General features: G+C 47.7%; 1 protein-coding gene across 2 annotated transcripts in view; it reads right to left on the bottom strand.

The window, feature by feature from the left end:
• The window catches only part of LMF1 (lipase maturation factor 1), a 180,077-nt gene that overhangs the window by 23,751 nt on the left and 137,991 nt on the right, over positions 1 to 18,335 (bottom strand). For both annotated transcript variants that reach the window (XM_077274410.1, XM_077274409.1), the window contains one exon: positions 1,971 to 2,154. In XM_077274410.1, coding sequence (XP_077130525.1) covers positions 1,971 to 2,154 — 184 coding nt within the window. The remainder of the gene's footprint in view (positions 1 to 1,970; positions 2,155 to 18,335) is intronic.

Raw genomic sequence — 18,335 nt, 5'->3', positions numbered from 1 at the left:
GACAGCACTGTACGGCAGTATTTACGCCAGTTAAGGTTTACACCTGATAATCTGACCCACTCTCGTCTTATCCTTCCTGGAATACACCCACCTTCCATACATTTCATTTTATTTAGCCAAAGTGTCCATCCCCCTCATGTGCCAGTGCCCCAGGGGGCTGTAATGGCGGCCATTTTTTAGGTCATTACATCATTACCCAAGTATCTTCCCATTCCGGCTGGTGTCTATTTCTCAGGATGATAGATAGGACAGCTCCCACGCATTTTACAGAACTATAACATGGACGGTCTATCCTTTAATTTTGGGGAATTTATGGTCGTGGGAATGACCTATTTTAAAGATGGGATAATATTATAGTCCTGCATGCAGGGGGACACCTGTTCTATTAAATCTATTCCATACCAGCAACTGCCACTAGGGGGAGATTTCTGAATTATTATTGAGTTCTATGGTAGCTGTATAAATCTATATGCAGTGAGCTCCCCCTAATGATGGCTATATAAATCTGTATGTAGTGAGCTCCCCCTAGTGATGGCTGTATAAATCTATATGTAGTGAGCTCCCCCTAATGATGGCTATATAAATCTGTATGTAGTGAGCTCCCCCTAGAGGTGGCTGTATAAATCTGTATGTAATGAGCTCCCCTAGTGGTGACTGTATAAATCTGTATGTAGTGAGCTCCCCCTAGTGGTGGCTGTATAATTCTGTATGTAGTGAGCTCCTCCTAGTGGTGGCTGTATAAATCTGTATGTAGTGAGCTCCCCCTAGTGGTGGCTGTATAAATCTGTATGTAGTGAGCTCCCCCTAGTGGTGGCTGTATAAATCTGCATGTAGTGAACCACCACTACTGGTGGGTGTATAAATCTGTATGCAGTGAGCTCCCCATAGTGGTGGATATATGAATCTGTATGTAGTGAGCTCCTCCTAGTGGTGGCTGTATAAATCTGTATGTAGTGAGCTCCCTGTAGTGGTGGCTGTATTAATCTGTATGTGGTGAGCTTCCTCTAGTGGTGGCTGTATAAATCTGTATGTAGTGAGCTCCTCCTTGTGGTGGGTGTATAAATCTGCATGTAGTGAACCACCACTACTGGTGGGTGTATAAATCTGTATGCAGTGAGCTCCCCATAGTGGTGGATATATGAATCTGTATGTAGTGAGCTCCTCCTAGTGGTGGCTGTATAAATCTGTATGTAGTGAGCTCCTCCTTGTGGTGGCTGTATAAATGTGTATGTGGTGAGCTCCCTGTAGTGGTGGCTGTATTAATCTGTATGTGGTGAGCTCCCCCTAGTGGTGGCTGTATAAATCTGCATGTAGTGAACCACCACTACTGGTGGGTGTATAAATCTGTATGCAGTGAGCTCCCCATAGTGGTGGATATATGAATCTGTATGTAGTGAGCTCCTCCTAGTGGTGGCTGTATAAATCTGTATGTAGTGAGCTCCCCCTAGTGGTGGCTGTATAAATCTGTATGTAGTGAGCTCCTCCTTGTGGTGGCTGTATAAATCTGTATGTGGTGAGCTCCCTGTAGTGGTGGCTGTATTAATCTGTATGTGGTGAGCTTCCTCTAGTGGTGGCAGTATAAATCTGTATGTAGTGAGCTCCTCCTTGTGGTGGGTGTATAAATCTGTATGTAGTGAGCTCCTCCTTGTGGTGGGTGTATAAATCTGTATGCAAGGAGCTCCCTCTAGTGGTGACTGCAGGGAGCCAGAATGTTATAAACTGAGAATGTGAAGGGAACAAAGGGAGTGCTATATGAGAAAAAATAGATCTAAAAATAAGAGGCAGGACAATGGATCTGTACATTCAGATCTTACAATCTGGGTGAGGCTGGATGAGACCTTGGAATTTTTTAGATTTTTATTTTTCACTGTTATCTTTGAAGGCATAAACACAAACTATTGGATGGTTTTGGTAACAAGAGGCCCCCCCATAACTCCGTTATTAACGCATTGGTCCATCGCACGACTCACCATAGCTCCTGGTTGGCTGCTCTCCAGTTGACGTCTGGCTCTGGATTTTGGACACTTGGTGTTTTGCTGACCCATCCTTGGCGCTGAACAGGAAGCTGAGGCTGGCATCATCAAAACAGGCGATACTTGGCACGATGGTCAGCCAGTTTAAGAAGCTGAGGTTACCGCTGAGGATCAGAAGCACCTAGTAAAAGAAGAGAGAGAGGAGATGTCTGTAGGTATGAAGAATGGAAAACCACTTGTTAAAGGGACATGGTGGCATGTCTTCCATCCACATAAGTGAAAACCAGGCAAGGAATGGCCGACCTCCACACCATAGGACAAAAAGGGTCGACGGGAAATGCCACCTTCTTGCTTGACTTTCAGGCTGCTACTATGCCTGAAGCCTTGAGGTCCCCTGTATTGGGGGACACCAAACATTGGCCACATATTGGCCAATAGAACATTGCACGTCAAAGATGGCGAACTCAAGATGGTCATTGTCCACCCGGAAGAAGATAAAGAATTCTTCGAGACATGGGTCAACCTTACTATCAGAACGATGTGGGGCTTTAAAGTGTTTTTTTCCTTGAAGTGGCAGATCACCACCACAGAAAGGTCTCTCCGGGGTGTTGGGGAAAATGGTGGATGAAGGACTCCAAGAAAATGTGGAATAGAAAGATGTAATAGTAGGGAATGGGGGATTGGGCACCTAACTCACCCTGTGCCTATCCCTAAGCTCCCCTAACGCCCTACGCGGGTCCTTCCCCCTGCCGCCGTCACGTACCTCATCCCTAGCTGTCACCTCACTAAACTCTGGCTAGTTCACTGGCCGGCAAGGGAGCCAGCCTCACCACTGCAGATAATACAAACACAGGGGATAGTGACAAACGCGAGACCGACAAGGTATATATGCATATCTTTTAAATCAGAAAAGGGGAATAAGCTGCTGCCAGACTCCTCTGGCAGAAGCTTAAAAAGGATCAGAGATGTTGAATTCTAACATGCCTGAGCCATTGATTCTCTGGTGTAAAGGTTGAATAAAGATAGGCCGGGAGGTCCCGCCAAATTTGGCTGATGTTTTGCTATTGTGTATGGCCACCTTAAAGGGGTTATCCAACACTGCATTGAGAGATGGGAGGCGAGACTCATGTGGGGTCTCCGAGAGGCGCCGGATAACCCATCAGAGACGGAGGAAATAAGAGTCGTGGCTCTGTCCAAAAAAATCCTTTGTGGGGTCATATTAAGTATTTGCAGCTGCCTACCTTGCCATGGGGGCCCTAACAGTACCGCCCAACTCTTCTGAGCACCCCGTGTCAATGTCAATGGTTCTGATCCAATTATAATAGAAAGTTGCCGATGCGTTACCGTCAGGTGCCGCCATCTTAAGTCGCCAATCAGCGCGGGAAGATACTTTTTCCACTACATTTTCCATTGGATGCGTTCATTGAAGCCCCCCCTAGTAATGACGGGGTTAACACTGAACGTGTTGACTGTTAAATCGGGTAATAAAAGCGAGAAGAGAAAACTAATAAGTTGTTTCTTGCTCATGTCAAATTTCTCAAGATTAATCTTATTCCATCATTTGGGGCCAAAACAGACAAACTCTTAGCAGAATGCCAGGGGCACTTGTGGGGCTTTCGGGTTTTTTTTTTTTTTAATGGAGGGCTTTCCTGGCTGGGATATGTCAAAGTCACAGCCATTAATTTGACACGATGCTAGCTCTGGGCTGGGCAGTTAGGAATATCGGCTCCGGGGTCTGCTCCGCGGCCAACAGAAGGGGGCTCGGCGGCTGATTCACGGGCTCCCACCCTACGAGTGGGTGGTGAGTTCTCTCAGCAGACACCTCGTAATTGCACCACGGTCCTTAACCCTTCCCGGGCAAAAAGTCACATATGTAGGTATAAATTCATCTTTTTCACCTGCTCCTGGAGACATTGCTTATCTTCAGTACTCCATAAAAATCCCCCATTGTTCCAAAGTTAACCCCTTACTGTTTGCTGCCGTTCCGACCCCTCGAGAAAGGGACATTGGATTACAAAAAACTGCATTCTACAGCGCCCCTTTTTGGAGTGGAGAGAAGGTGCTGCCGGAAAAAGTAGAGTCCAACTCCAGGTGATTGCCGGAAATATGGTCACCCCAACACAGGCCAAGAACTTGAGGGTGGGAATGGGAAGCGGAGCTATGTCCCAATGGATGGAGCAGAGGCCGTGCATTCGCAGACCCCCAGAGATCAGGAAGTTGTCCCTTATCCTATTGACTTGGGATGGCTTTCAATTCTGGGAATACCTCTTTAAATGGGGATTCTAATATTACAAAGTATATGCCATCACGTTATGATCGGTGGGACCTCCTAAGAGAACTCCACCAATGCTGAGGATGAAGGACCCCCAGTCCTGGTGTAGTGCTGTGCCCCCTTTTTGTTTTTTTATATACAATCACGCTGCTGCTGGCCCCCCCCAGAAATCCCAAGAATGGGGCTCTGGATCAGGAGAACCTGGCACAGCCACATCTTCAATGGAAAAGTGTCGGAGGGGCCAGACCTTCATTCTCAGGATCAGTGCAGACCCCACTGATCAAAAAGTGGAGGTATAAACTATCAAAAGGATTAAATGATGAGAAAACCCCTTTAAGAACTACCTAATTAGCATAAATACTGTATATAAAAATCAATTAGCATACGCGCATAAATATAGTACTGAGGACGACTTTTATGGTCAACTCAACACCAAAAGAAGAAGACCGAAGAGCCTCCAAAATAAGAAGCAGGACTGCAAGTTGAAAATCTCCGACCGTTTTGTGTCTACAGCCCCTATGCAGATCGATATGTCTCCATGGTTACAGACTGCAAACAACCCATTTGTGTAGTCTGATCCTGTAGATCCTGATGACACTTCGTTACAGATTAAGGGGGGGGGGGGAGTTTTTTGTCGGCATTTGGATACCACCTTATTACGGTAGACATTATTTATATTTTTTGCACATGTAAAGGAAGGTAGAGGCGGAAAAAAGAACAAAAGTACCTTCACTAAATATTTTTAAAGGAACACTCCCCCTAAAAATTGATTCTAGACCCAGCAGATGGCCTTAAGGGGAGGAGTGTGAATTTGGGTGTCATGCTCTGCTTTCTCATGGCTCGAGATTCGGCATGGACTGTCCCTTTATTTTATTTTTTTTTTCCATATGTTATCTGCCCGAACACTGCAGAACATGAGCATGCAAATTAGGTTGGTGACATCAAGAGGGACCCTCTAGTGACATCATAGAAGGGTCTCCACATAGCAGTATGACAGGGATTACAGCTGACATTCTAGGGATGACAGCTGAGTCTGGACACACATGACCTCCCCTTGCTATACATGCAAAACGCGTTGCTCTCATGCCCAGGCAATATGCGAAGCATAAGTATAATGACTTGTGAAGGGGGCATCCACAAACAATGGAGAGACTGTAAGGAGAGCCGCGTGCCCATTACCGAGAGTTCTGATAAATTATGTAACTGTTGTTATGTGTGATTGCTCTATTGTCTCCCGCTGAGGAAGAATATAAAGCGACTCTGCCCATGAAAAAAAACAAACACATATATCCTGGGTATGGAGAATTTCCACAAAATCAAAAAGAAAAACAACCAAGTATAATAAGAAGACCGTCACAAACGTCACCCGGGATGAAGCATAACAAAGGGTGAAACCTCCTGTGATCGCGGTGACAAGTGATCAATGTCCCTGCAGCACTCCCGCAGGAGATATGAGGCATTACATCTCTCTTATTGAAATTAAAGGGGGTAAAATATTTCTTAAAAGTCGCGACATGTCAGCTGTTTTGTACAGCTGACATGTGCGCGCAATAGCGGCGGGTGAAATCGCTATTCACCCGCCGCTATTAACCTGTTAAATGCCGCTGTCAAACGCTGACAGGGGCAATTAACTACCGCTTCCGGCCGTGCGGCCGGAAATGACCTCATCGCCGACCCCTGTCACATGATCGGGGGTCGGCGATGTGTCAGAACAGTAACCATAGAGGTCCTTGAGACCTCTATGGTTACTGATGCCGGCCTGCTGTGAGCGCCCCCCTGTGGTCGGCGCTCACAGCACACCTGCAATTCAGCTACATAGCAGCGATCTGATGATCGCTGCTATGTAGCTGAGCCAATCGAGTTGTGCCAGCTTCTAGCCTCCCATGGAGGCTATTGAAGCATGGCAAAAGTAAAAAAAAAATGTTTTTAAAAATATGAAAAAAATATAAGAAATATAAAAGTTTAAAACATCCCCCTTTCGCCCCATCCTAAATAAAATTAAAAAAAATCAAACATACACATATTTGGTATCGCTGCGTTCAGAATCGCCTGATCAATAAAAAAAAGCATTAACCTGATCGCTAAACAGCGTAGCGAGAAAAAACTTTGAAACGCCAGAATTATGTTTTTTTTGGTCGCCGCGACATTGCATTAAAATGCAATAACGGGCGATCAAAAGAACGTATCTGCACATAAGTGGTATCATTAAAAACGTCAGCTCGGCACGCAAAAAATAAGCCCTCACCCGACCCCAGATCACGAAAAATGGAGACGCTTCGGGTATCGGAAAATGGCACTTTTTTTTTTTTTTAAAGCAAAGTTTTGAATTTTTTTTCACCACTTGGATAAAAAATAACCTAGTCATGTTAGGTGTCTATGAACTCGTAATGACTTAGAGAATCACAATAGCAGGTTAGTTTTAGCATTTAGTGAACCTAGCAAAAAAGCCCCCCAAAAAAACAAGTGTGGCATTGCAATTTTTTTGCAATTTCAGCACACTTGGAATTTTTTTCCCGTTTTCTAGTAAAAGACATGGTAAAACCAATGGTGTCGTTCAAAAGTACAACTCGTCCCGCAAAAAATAAGCCCTCACCTGACCATATTGACGGAAAAATAAAAAAAGTTATGGCTCTGGGAAGGAGGGGAGCGAAAAACGAAAACGCAAAAACGAAAAAGGGCCGCGACTTGAAGGGGTTAAAAAACAAACAAAAAACAACTAACAGCAAACAAATAGTATAAAACAAAACAGAACTTACAATTTCAATCTTTCCGATGGAGATTAAAAGACTCCATTGGTCTTTGCTTACTTCCCTGCAGTGATAACATCACATGCATGCCAGCATCTCCGCCGAAGGTAGGGGTCAGGACTCAGGAGACGTTATTGAAGATTGAAAGTAACCACGCACCGATGGGGACCAGCAATAGAGTTGTGAGGCATTAAAGGGGTGGGCATCAGTTATTTTTAATTTTTCACCTTTTTTTAGACACATTTTTATTTATGTTTTTATCATTTTTTTTAATTAAATCCCCCTTTAAATTCAATGGGAGATGTAGATGTAATTCCTCACTCCTCCAGCGGGAGTGCTGTTGGGAAATTGCACACTTGCTGCCAGGTTCCTCCATAGATTACAGCTGATATACATTTATACTGGATTTTTCTTGCTGGCATGCTCTAGTTTATAAATGAGGGCATTTTGCAGAACTTAAACTTTCCTAAAAGATTTTTGGAAAACGGGTTTTCTAATCTAAACAACCCCTTAAAATTTTTTAGAAATTCCCCACTATGAAATAATCCCAGACCCTAATGCTTTCGCCCTCACCGTTAGCTGTAACTACCTCCATAACATGGCATGTAATCATACACGCCATAATGAATAGCTCGGGCTCGCTAACGAGTGGTCCCCGTGCGGTGATTCCCCTCTGCAGACGATAAGCGATGGTAGAATATGGCCGACCAATTACCCCCATCATATTACAAGCCCTTGCCCCTTCCAGGGGGGTATGTCAGCTGAAATAGCAAGGGGAAAAATTCAATATGCTGCTCCATAAAAGCAAACAGAAGCCATAAAGCGGCTGCGGCGTACGAGCTGCTGAAACAATAACGCCCCTGATGGAAGACGTGCCGCTTCATTTCCAGACTGAGACCCCATAACGAGCATTTCCTCTCTCTGCTCATAGTCTAACTGCTGCCATTAATGGGCCGGGGTAACATGGCGGGGCGCGAGCAATCAGCCAGGCAAGAGCTTGACATTTAATGCAACCTGACAATTATACAGGAGCAATATATCGGTATGGTTCCCATATGCCTCATAAATAGTGGCGGCACTGGTCACGGGGGACGCCTGGGCACTGACAGTATGGCCATGCTGTCATCCTTAAAGAGACAGGACACATAAAGGTCAACTTATTGCAACTGGTAAGTGACCTACATGCCCATTATAGGCAACATTGGGAGATGATGAAGAAAAAAAAAAAAGCGGCTGAGAGTGGTGAGCTGGCTAGGGCTTTTTTGCCCAAATTTCTTTTTCTATTTATTCAACATTGGGAGATGCACTGTATACCGGGAGTACCGAACCAGACCCGCTGTGTACCGGGAGTACCAAACCAGACGCGCTGTATACTGGGAGTACCGAACCAGACCCGCTTTATAACGGAAGAATCGAATCAGACCCACTGTATACTGGGAGTACCAAACCAGACGCGCTGTATACTGGGAGTACCGAACCAGACCCGCTGTATACTGGGAGTACCGAACCAGACCCGCTGTATAACGGAAGAATCGAACCAGACTTGCTGTATACCGGGAGTACCAAACCAGACCCGCTGGGTACCGGGAATACCGAACCAGACCCGCTGTGTACCGGGAATACCGAACCAGACCCGCTGTATAACGGAAGAATCGAATCAGACCTGCTGTATACCGGGAGTACCGAGCCGACCCGCTGTGTGCTGGGAGTACCGAACCAGACCCGCTGTGTACTGGGAGTACCAAACCAGACCCGCTGTATACCAGGAATACCGAACCAGACGAGCTGTATACTGGGAATACTGAACCAGACCCGCTGTGTACTGGGAGTACCGAACCAGACCCGCTGTATACCGGGAGTACCGAACCAGACCCGCTGTATAACGGGAGAATCGAATCAGACCCGCTGTGTACCGGGAATACCGAACCAGACCCGCTGTGTACTGGGAGTACTGAACCAGACATGCTGTATACTGGCAGTACCAAACCAGGCGCGCTGTATACTGGGAGTACCAAACCAGACCCGCTGTATACTGGGAGTACCGAACCAGACGCGCTGTATACTGGGAGTACTGAACCAGACATGCTGTATACTGGCAGTACAAAACCAGGCGCGCTGTATACTGGGAGTACCAAACCAGACCCGCTGTATACCGGGAGTACCGAACCAGACCCGCTGTATAACGGAAGAATCTAATCAGACCCACTGTATACCGGTAGTACCGAACCAGACGCGTTGTATACTGGGAGTACCAAACCAGACGCGCTGTATACTGGGAGTACCGAACCAGACGCGCTGTATACTGGGAGTACCGAACCAGACGCGCTGTATACTGGGAGTACCGAACCAGACGCGCTGTATACTGGGAGTACCGAACCAGACGCGCTGTATACTGGGAGTACTGAACCAGACATGCTGTATACTGGCAGTACCGAACCAGATGCTCTGTATACCGGGAGTACCCAACCAGACCCGCTGTATAACGGAAGAATCGAATCAGACCCACTGTATACCGGTAGTACCGAACCAGACGCGCTGTATACTGGGAGTACCGAACCAGACGAGCTGTATACTGGGAGTACCGAACCAGACCCGCTGTATACTGGGAGTACCGAACCAGACACACTGTATACTGGGAGTACCGAACCAGACCCGCTGTATACTGGGAGTACCGAACCAGACCCGCTGTATACTGGGAGTACCGAACCAGACGAGCTGTATACTGGGAGTACCGAACCAAACCCCCTGTATACCGGGAGTACCGAACCAGACCCGCTGTATACCGGGAGTATCGAACCAGACCCGCTGTATACCATGAACACTACCACCCACAAGACCTGCCGTATACTGGAATTATCCATTACTAGTCTGTGGGTTTTATAACCTACGTCTTTTGAAAAGGTGTTACCTACAGTGATAAAACATGACCGCCTCCTTCTCACAGCGGCGCTGGTTGTGCCATTTACGTTAGTGGAGCCCCCTACAGTCCCTGTTCCTTGCTGATGATGAGCAATACTTGGAGGACCCCCCCACCACTCGTCTGTCTTCCATCTTGAAACCTGGACTTGATTTCCATATCTGTTGCAATTGCGCGGTGTCACCATACCTCCTGGCTGTGGGTGCAGGATGATGATACATGACGTGACCGGTGAGACATCTTCAGAGAACGTCTCGGAGCCTCTTCTATGAGGTGAGATACGGGAGTCGTTGACGAGCTTTGATCTTGTAATTAGATACTGATCGTCGAGTCCCGGACTGGACATTGTTCCTCCGTCACGCTGCCGGCGCACATATCTTCGATGTCGCCATCTTTAGGTGAGCCCAGATTTATGTGGGATCTCAGGAATGTGAAGAGTCAGACTTTGGCAGCTATATCTTATTTCTAAGCTATGTCTTCATCTTATAGGGACTGTTCCCTTTGGACCATCCACACTCTTGAGAGGGGTCTCAAAAATGCCTCCCTCAGGGGTCAATTCTAATCTGGTGTAAAGTGTTCAATCTCCCTGCACTGCCCCCACAGGGGAAATAAAGTATTACGCCATGTCCATTCAAATCAATGGGCTTTCTGGGTGATGCAGGACAGGACGGGTCCTCCAGCGGAAGAGACGCTCTTTGTAAGCCACTCTCCATTTTGGCCAAAAAATGAGGACCTCCTCTGATTAAAGTGGTTGTCCTCTACCATTATATTCATAACTTATGGGCTATTGATCTCCCATCTGTGGGGTCCGAAACTTGTTACTCCCACCGATCAGCTGTTGCCTCCACTATGGATGGCTCAGATGATGTCGCTGGTCACCCTGGGTCCATTTTCTGAAACCTGGTGAATATTCCATGGGGCGTCGTCATTTGCCTCACTGCAGAAGTCTTAAAGGTGCTTTCCAATTTCAGAACATCTCTCAAAAAATGATGCTTTTCTCACCCTCCCCTGGTAAGGATGATACTTGTTTATTTCCCTTCTTAAAGGATTAACCCCCTAAAACAACAGGAAGCACTACTGAGCATGTGCGACCACTGTTTTCGGCTCCGCCTGTAGGAGTGGTGGTCGCACAGGCTTAGTACAGCTGATCAGTGGGGGTCTCATCAGTTGGACACTCATCGATCACACACCTTGGTTGATGAGTGATATATGTCTATGGGACACTATGGTATTAATGATATAACATGAAATATCCAGGTTCCCGAGGATTTGACGTTTCCTCAGCTCGAGGATATGGGGGGAGTCTAGAGTGGGTGAAGGGTCTGCACCCAAGACGGGAAGGTGCTGGTACCCGCCCGGCTGTATTCATTAGGCACGGCATTAATCGGAGTAATTGGGTAGGTGCTGCGAGGTTATAAAACCACGGCATGTCTAATGAGGGAGCACCTTATAGAGGAGCGCCGGGGTTTTAATCTAATAATGTCACTTTTATGGATTATGACTGGAGTTTTATGGAGTGTGCTATGAAATGCTGGGGATTCATGGCTCTCTGTGGATTAATTTGGAAAAGCAGTTTTTCCTGGTTTTAGGCCCGAAAACAATTATTTTTTTGTGTATGTCCTTCTCAGTCACTGTACACAGGGCCCTCCACCAGGAAACAACAAATGACTGAACGTCGGCATCTTCACGTGTCCTCAGGAGGAGAAAGCAAAGACGTGATGAGAGGAGAACGGACGGCTGCTGGGACATGTAAGGAGGCTGGGGGTCAGACAAGAAGATGTCCTGGGAGGAGAAGACCCCACTGTCATGGGACATCTCCATCATCTACTTATATACATGTGCATGTCACGTCTACAGACAGCAGAACATGGGAATGTGGTCTACATAGCACGGTCTACGTAGTGTACGGCATGGCAGGCACTGATCTGTACTGCACAGCAGGCACCGATCTGTACTGAACAGCAGGCACTGATCTGTACTGAACAGCAGGCACCGATCTGTACTGAACAGCAGGCACTGATCTGTACTGCACAGCATGGACTGTTCTTTACTGCACAGCAGGCACTGACCTGTACTGCACAGCAGGCACTGATTTGTACTGCACAGCAGGCACCGATCTGTACTGAACAGCAGGCACTGATCTGTACTGAACAGCAGGCACCGATCTGTACTGAACAGCAGGCACTGATCTATACTGCACAGCATGGACTGTTCTTTACTGCACAGCAGGCACTGACCTGTACTGCACAGCAGGCACTGATTTGTACTGCACAGCAGGCACCGATCTGTACTGAACAGCAGGCACCGATCTGTACTGAACAGCAGGCACTGATCTGTACTGCACAGCATGGACTGTTCTTTACTGCACAGCATGCACTGACCTGTACTGCACAGCAGGCACTGATTTGTACTGCACAGCAGGCACCGATCTGTACTGAACAGCAGGCACCGATCTGTACTGAACAGCAGGCACTGATCTGTACTGCACAGCATGGACTGTTCTTTACTGCACAGCATGCACTGACCTGTACTGCACAGCAGGCACTGATTTGTACTGCACAGCAGGCACCGATCTGTACTGAACAGCAGGCACCGATCTGTACTGAACAGCAGGCACTGATCTGTACTGAACAGCAGGCACCGATCTGTACTGAACAGCAGGCACTGATCTGTACTGCACAGCATGGACTGTTCTTTACTGCACAGCAGGCACTGACCTGTACTGCACAGCAGGCACTGATTTGTACTGCACAGCAAGCACTGACCGGTACTGCACAGCAAGCACTGATCTGTACTTCACAGCAAGCACTGACCTGTACTGCACAGCAAGCACTGACCTGTACTGCACAGCAAGCACTGACCTGTACTGCACAGCAATCACTGACCTGTACTGCACAGCAAGCACTGACCTGTACTGCACAGCATGCACTGATCTGTACTGCACAGCAGGCACTGACCTGTACTGCACAGCAGGCACTGACCTGACCCATACAGCAGGCACAGACCTGTACTGCACAGCAGGCACTGACCTGACCCGTAGAGCAGGCACCGACCTGACCCGCACAGCAGGCACTGACCTGTACTGCACAGCAGGCACTGAGCTGTACTGCTTAGCATGCACTGACCTGACCTTTACTGCACAGCAGGCACTGACCTGACCCGTTCAGCAGGCACTGACTTGTGCTGCACAGCAGGCACTGACCTGACCCGTACAGCAGGCACTGACCTGTACTGCACAGCAGGCACTGACCTGACCCGTACAGCAGGCACTGACCTGTGCTGCACAGCAGGCACTGACTTGACCCGTACAGCAGGCAGTGACCTGCCTATACTGCACATACTGACTAGTCCTTAGCAGACCGTACAGATCAGCTGCAGTGTCTAAACACGTTTATGGTTGCAAGATCAGACCTGAGTAATTTCTTGAATAAATAGTCCTATAAACGGGTACCTATCGCGCCTTCAGCTCCTGGATTGCATGTAGGTATGTCATCACTCCTTGTGTAATGATGTCACTTAAAGGAGATGTCTGAAAAGGACACCTGCTGCCCAAACGCTCTTTATTCAAGTGCAACTTTTTGTAAATGGCAACGATTACAAAAACGTTCTATGGTTTCACGTCTGCAGCTCGGATGCAGCCCTACGTGCGGCCATAGTGACTACCACAAAGCATGAGTAGTCAGACTCTGCAGTCACAATCCCCTACATTGTCCACCTACGCCTTCCAGCCCTACGATATTAATGCTAGCAAGAAGTTGGGACCGATGGGGAGGGAATGACTTCAAGATCAGACTACACAGCATTTGTTTGTTGTCTGTTACTATGGAGATACAAATGTATTATATTTTAAAAGCATTTGTACAATACAAAAAATGGCTTTAATTTAAAGGGATGTGTGTAGGGTGTTTGATGGCCTTTAAAAAATTATTTTTCGTAGAATGATTTAAGAATATTTTTTGCATTGTAGGAGACATAACTCAATTACCGTCAGCATGGGTCGTCAGGTTCCCTTCTGCGGGCACACTGACGAGTCCGGGGGCTTCAGGGCACAGCTTTGAGAGATGAAAGCCGGGCCCGGGTGCACAGATACTTTTCAAAGTAAACTCGACACCTGCAGGTGCTCAGACACAAAACCAGAACCAGCTCATTCCTGAGCCTTCATTTAGGTCCTCAACTTTTCTCTGCGGTGGTGAGAAATGCAACAGGTTTCTAAACACCCCCTCCCCCATTCTGCACCTGAGCCTAAAGGGATGTCACAGTATAGTGGAAATCGGGGATGGATGGTACAGAACAATTTGGCAACAGGGGAAGCAATCACCTGGCTAATTACAGTGTCTGTATCGTGTCTATGAAAAACTGTTGTAGTGACAACTATTGGCCCATAACAGAAATGTCAAATCTCTCCATTAAGGTAATGGAGGTGTCCAAAATAATGGCGGTAGAGCAGCGGCAGAAAAATAGAGAGAGCAGCCGCATGGAACTGGGGAGAGCAGCCGCAGGGAACTGGGGAGAGCAGCCGCAGGGAACTGGGGAGAGCTGCAGAAGGGAACTGGGGAGAGCTGCAGAAGGGAACTGGGGAGAGCAGCCGCAGGGAACTGGGGAGAGCTGCAGAAGGGAACTGGGGAGAGCAGCCGCAGGGAACTGGGGAGAGCAGCCACAGGGAACTGGGGAGAGCAGCCGAAGGGAACTGGGGAGAGAAGCCGCAGGAAACTGGGGAGAGCAGCCGCAGGGAACTGGGGAGAGCAGCCGCAGGGAACTGGGGAGAGCAGCCGCAGGGAACTGGGGAGAGAAGCCGCAGGGAACTGGGGAGAGAAGCCGCAGGGAACTCGGGAGAGCAGCCGAAGGGAACTGGGGAGAGCAGCCGCAGGGAACTGGGGAGAGCAGCAGCAGGGAACTGGGGAGAGCAGCCAAAGGGAACTGGGGAGAGCAGCCAAAGGGAACTGGGGAGAGAAGCCGCCGGAAACTGGGGAGAGCAGCCGCAGGGAACTGGGGAGAGCAGCCGCAGGGAACTGGGGAGAGCAGCCGCAGGGAACTGGGGAGAGCAGCCGCAGGGAACTGGGGAGAGCAGCCACAGGGAACTGGGGAGAGCAGCCACAGGGAACTGGGGAGAAAAGCCGCAGGGAACTGGGGAGAAAAGCCGCAGGGAACTGGGGAGAGCAGCCACAGGGAACTGGGGAGAGCAGCCACAGGGAACTGGGGAGAGCAGCTGCAGGGAACTGGGGAGAGCAGCCGAAGGGAACTGGGGAGAGCAGCCGCAGGGAACTGGGGAGAGCTGCAGAAGGGAACTGGGGAGAGCTGCAGAAGGGAACTGGGGAGAGCAGCCGCAGGGAACTGGGGAGAGCAGCCACAAGGAACTGGGGAGAGCTGCAGAAGGGAACTGGGGAGAGCGGCAGAAGGGAACTGGGGAGAGCAGCCGCAGGGAACTGGGGAGAGCTGCAGCAGGGAACTGGGGAGAGCAGCCGCAGGGAACTGGGGAGAGCAGCTGCAGGGAACTGGGGAGAGCAGCCGCAGGGAACTGGGGAGAGCAGCCGCAGGGAACTGGGGAGAGCAGCCGCAGGGAACTGGGGAGAGCAGCCGCAGGGAACTGGGGATAGTAATTGCTGTGAACAATAGATGCGACAAACTGGGGAAAGTAGACGCAGGGAACTGAGAGCAGTTGCAGGGAACTAGGGAGAGCAACTGCAGAAAACTGGGAAGAGCATTTGCATGGAACAGCAACTGAAAGGAACTGGGAAGAGCAACTGCAGGTAAATGGGAACAGCAAGTACTGCTATTGGGAAGATATTACAATTGTTGACGGCCTATAGAAATAATGAAGCCCTTTTACGTAAATAAAACTGGATGACTTCACACAATATTTTATTCTTCAAATCCTTTTTGCAGTCAATAGCTCTGCTTCCTGTCAATTAAAAGGAGGAATTTTTGTTCACATCGTGAGGTTGAAAAGCAAAACATGTATATAATTTCTCTCACAGCTGACAGCTTGAACCCTGTGCAGACAATCCTCTGTGAGCTAAATGCATAGGAAGCGCACGCCTGATAGTGCAATGTATCAGCCAGGAGACATATTATCCCATCATATAGAGGGATACTATGAGGCACACTGGAAAGTCTGAGGACACTTGTACAGGAAGTCATTAGCGTTTGCCCTTCGTTTTATTTACGACCTTCATGCAGGGACAGGCTGTACTGACGCGTTTCACCCTCACGCCTCATATTTGTGTTTTTATTTGTAAAGCCAAACTTTATTCTTCCACTAGAGACCTGGATATTGGTTTAATCCATACCCACATAGACGTACCCAAGAATAGCCCCCGGAACATTTCACACTTCCTCAACCAAGTAGAAAATATTTAACTTTTTAGTTTACAATTCAATAATAATTCTGTCCTGTCTAATAATTTCCAAGAAACCTCAGTCCCAGATCTTCTTTACAGAAATGATGCATTAAAAGGGAAACTCCTACAACGGGTCTCATATAGCTTCATGTAAAAGATGGGGCTATGTGCATACAATACTCATCCTGTGTTATACTCCAGAGCTGCACTCACTATTCTGCTGGTGCAGTCACTGTGTACATACATTACATTACTGATCCTGAGTTACATCCTGTATTATACCCCAGAGCTGCACTCACTATTCTGCTGGTGCAGTCACTGTGTACATACATTACATTACTGATCCTGAGTTACCTCCTGTATTATACTCCAGAGCTGCACTCACTATTCTGCTGGTGCAGTCACTGTGTACATACATTACATTACTGATCCTGAGTTACCTCCTGTATTATACTCCAGAGCTGCATTCACTATTCTGCTGGTGCAGTCACTGGGTACATACATTACATTACTGATCCTGAGTTACCTCCTGTATTATACTCCAGAGCTGCACTCACTATTCTGCTGGTGCAGTCACTATGTACATACATTACATTACTGATCCTGAGTTACCTCCTGTATTATACTCCAGAGCTGCACTCACTATTCTGCTGGTGCAGTCACTGTGTACATACATTACATTACTGATCCTGAGTTACCTCCTGTATTATACTCCAGAGCTGCACTCACTATTCTGCTGGCGCAGTCACTGTGTACATACATTACATTACTGATCCTGAGTTACCTCCTGTATTATACTCCAGAGCTGCACTCACTATTCTGCTGGTGCAGTCACTGTGTTCATACATTACATTACTGATCCTGAGTTACATCCTGTATTATACCCCAGAGCTGCACTCACTATTCGGCTGGCGCAGTCACTGTGTACATACATTACATTACTGATCCTGAGTTACCTCCTGTATTATACTCCAGAGCTGCACTCACTATTGTGCTGGTGCAGTCACTGTGTACATACATTACATTACTGATCCTGAGTTACCTCCTGTATTATACTCCAGAGCTGCACTCACTATTCTGCTGGTGCAGTCACTGTGTACATACATTACAGTACTGATCCTGAGTTACCTCCTGTATTATACTCCAGAGCTGCATTCACTATTCTGCTGGTGCAGTCACTGTGTACATACATTACATTACTGATCCTGAGTTACCTCCTGTATTATACTCCAGAGCTGCACTCACTATTCTGCTGGTGCAGTCACTATGTACATACATTACATTACTGATCCTGAGTTACCTCCTGTATTATACTCCAGAGCTGCACTCACTATTCTGCTGGTGCAGTCACTGTGTACATACATTACATTACTGATCCTGAGTTACCTCCTGTATTATACTCCAGAGCTGCACTCACTATTCTGCTGGTGCAGTCTCTGTGTACATACATTACATTACTGATCCTGAGTTACCTCCTGTATTATACTCCAGAGCTGCACTCACTATTCTGCTGGTGCAGTCACTGTGTACATACATTACATTACTGATCCTGAGTTACATCCTGTATTATACCCCAGAGCTGCACTCACTATTCTGCTGGTGCAGACACTGTGTACATACATTACATTACTGATCCTGAGTTACATCCTGTATTATACCCCAGAGCTGCACTCACTATTCTGCTGGTGAAGTGGCTGTTTACATACATTACATTACTGATACTGAGTTGCATCCTGTATTATACCTCAGAGCTGCACTCACTATTCTGCTGGTGCAGTCACTGTGTATGAAGGACTGAGGGGGATTTCAGCTCTGAATGATCTAAATGCAGCTGCACACAATGCTATGTGAGTGCCTTGTACAGATGTTGTGGTGCAGGCTTATGATACCGCTGTAAACACTACAGAGACGTGGAGCAGACACAATACCAATCACACTGTGAATGGTGAGGAGACTCGCCTGTGACCCCTCTGCTCTGCAGGGGAGGGTGACACAGAGGCCAGGAACCTCTCCTGTTTACTTCCTCCCCATCCATTACTGTCAGGCCCATCCCAAACTGTATCTGCAGGTCAATATTATCCTTTCCTT

Source organism: Ranitomeya variabilis, chromosome 7 (genome assembly GCF_051348905.1).
Source record: "Ranitomeya variabilis isolate aRanVar5 chromosome 7, aRanVar5.hap1, whole genome shotgun sequence".
In the NCBI taxonomy this organism is placed as follows: domain Eukaryota; kingdom Metazoa; phylum Chordata; class Amphibia; order Anura; family Dendrobatidae; genus Ranitomeya; species Ranitomeya variabilis.
This window is presented reverse-complemented; position numbering and strand designations above follow the sequence as displayed.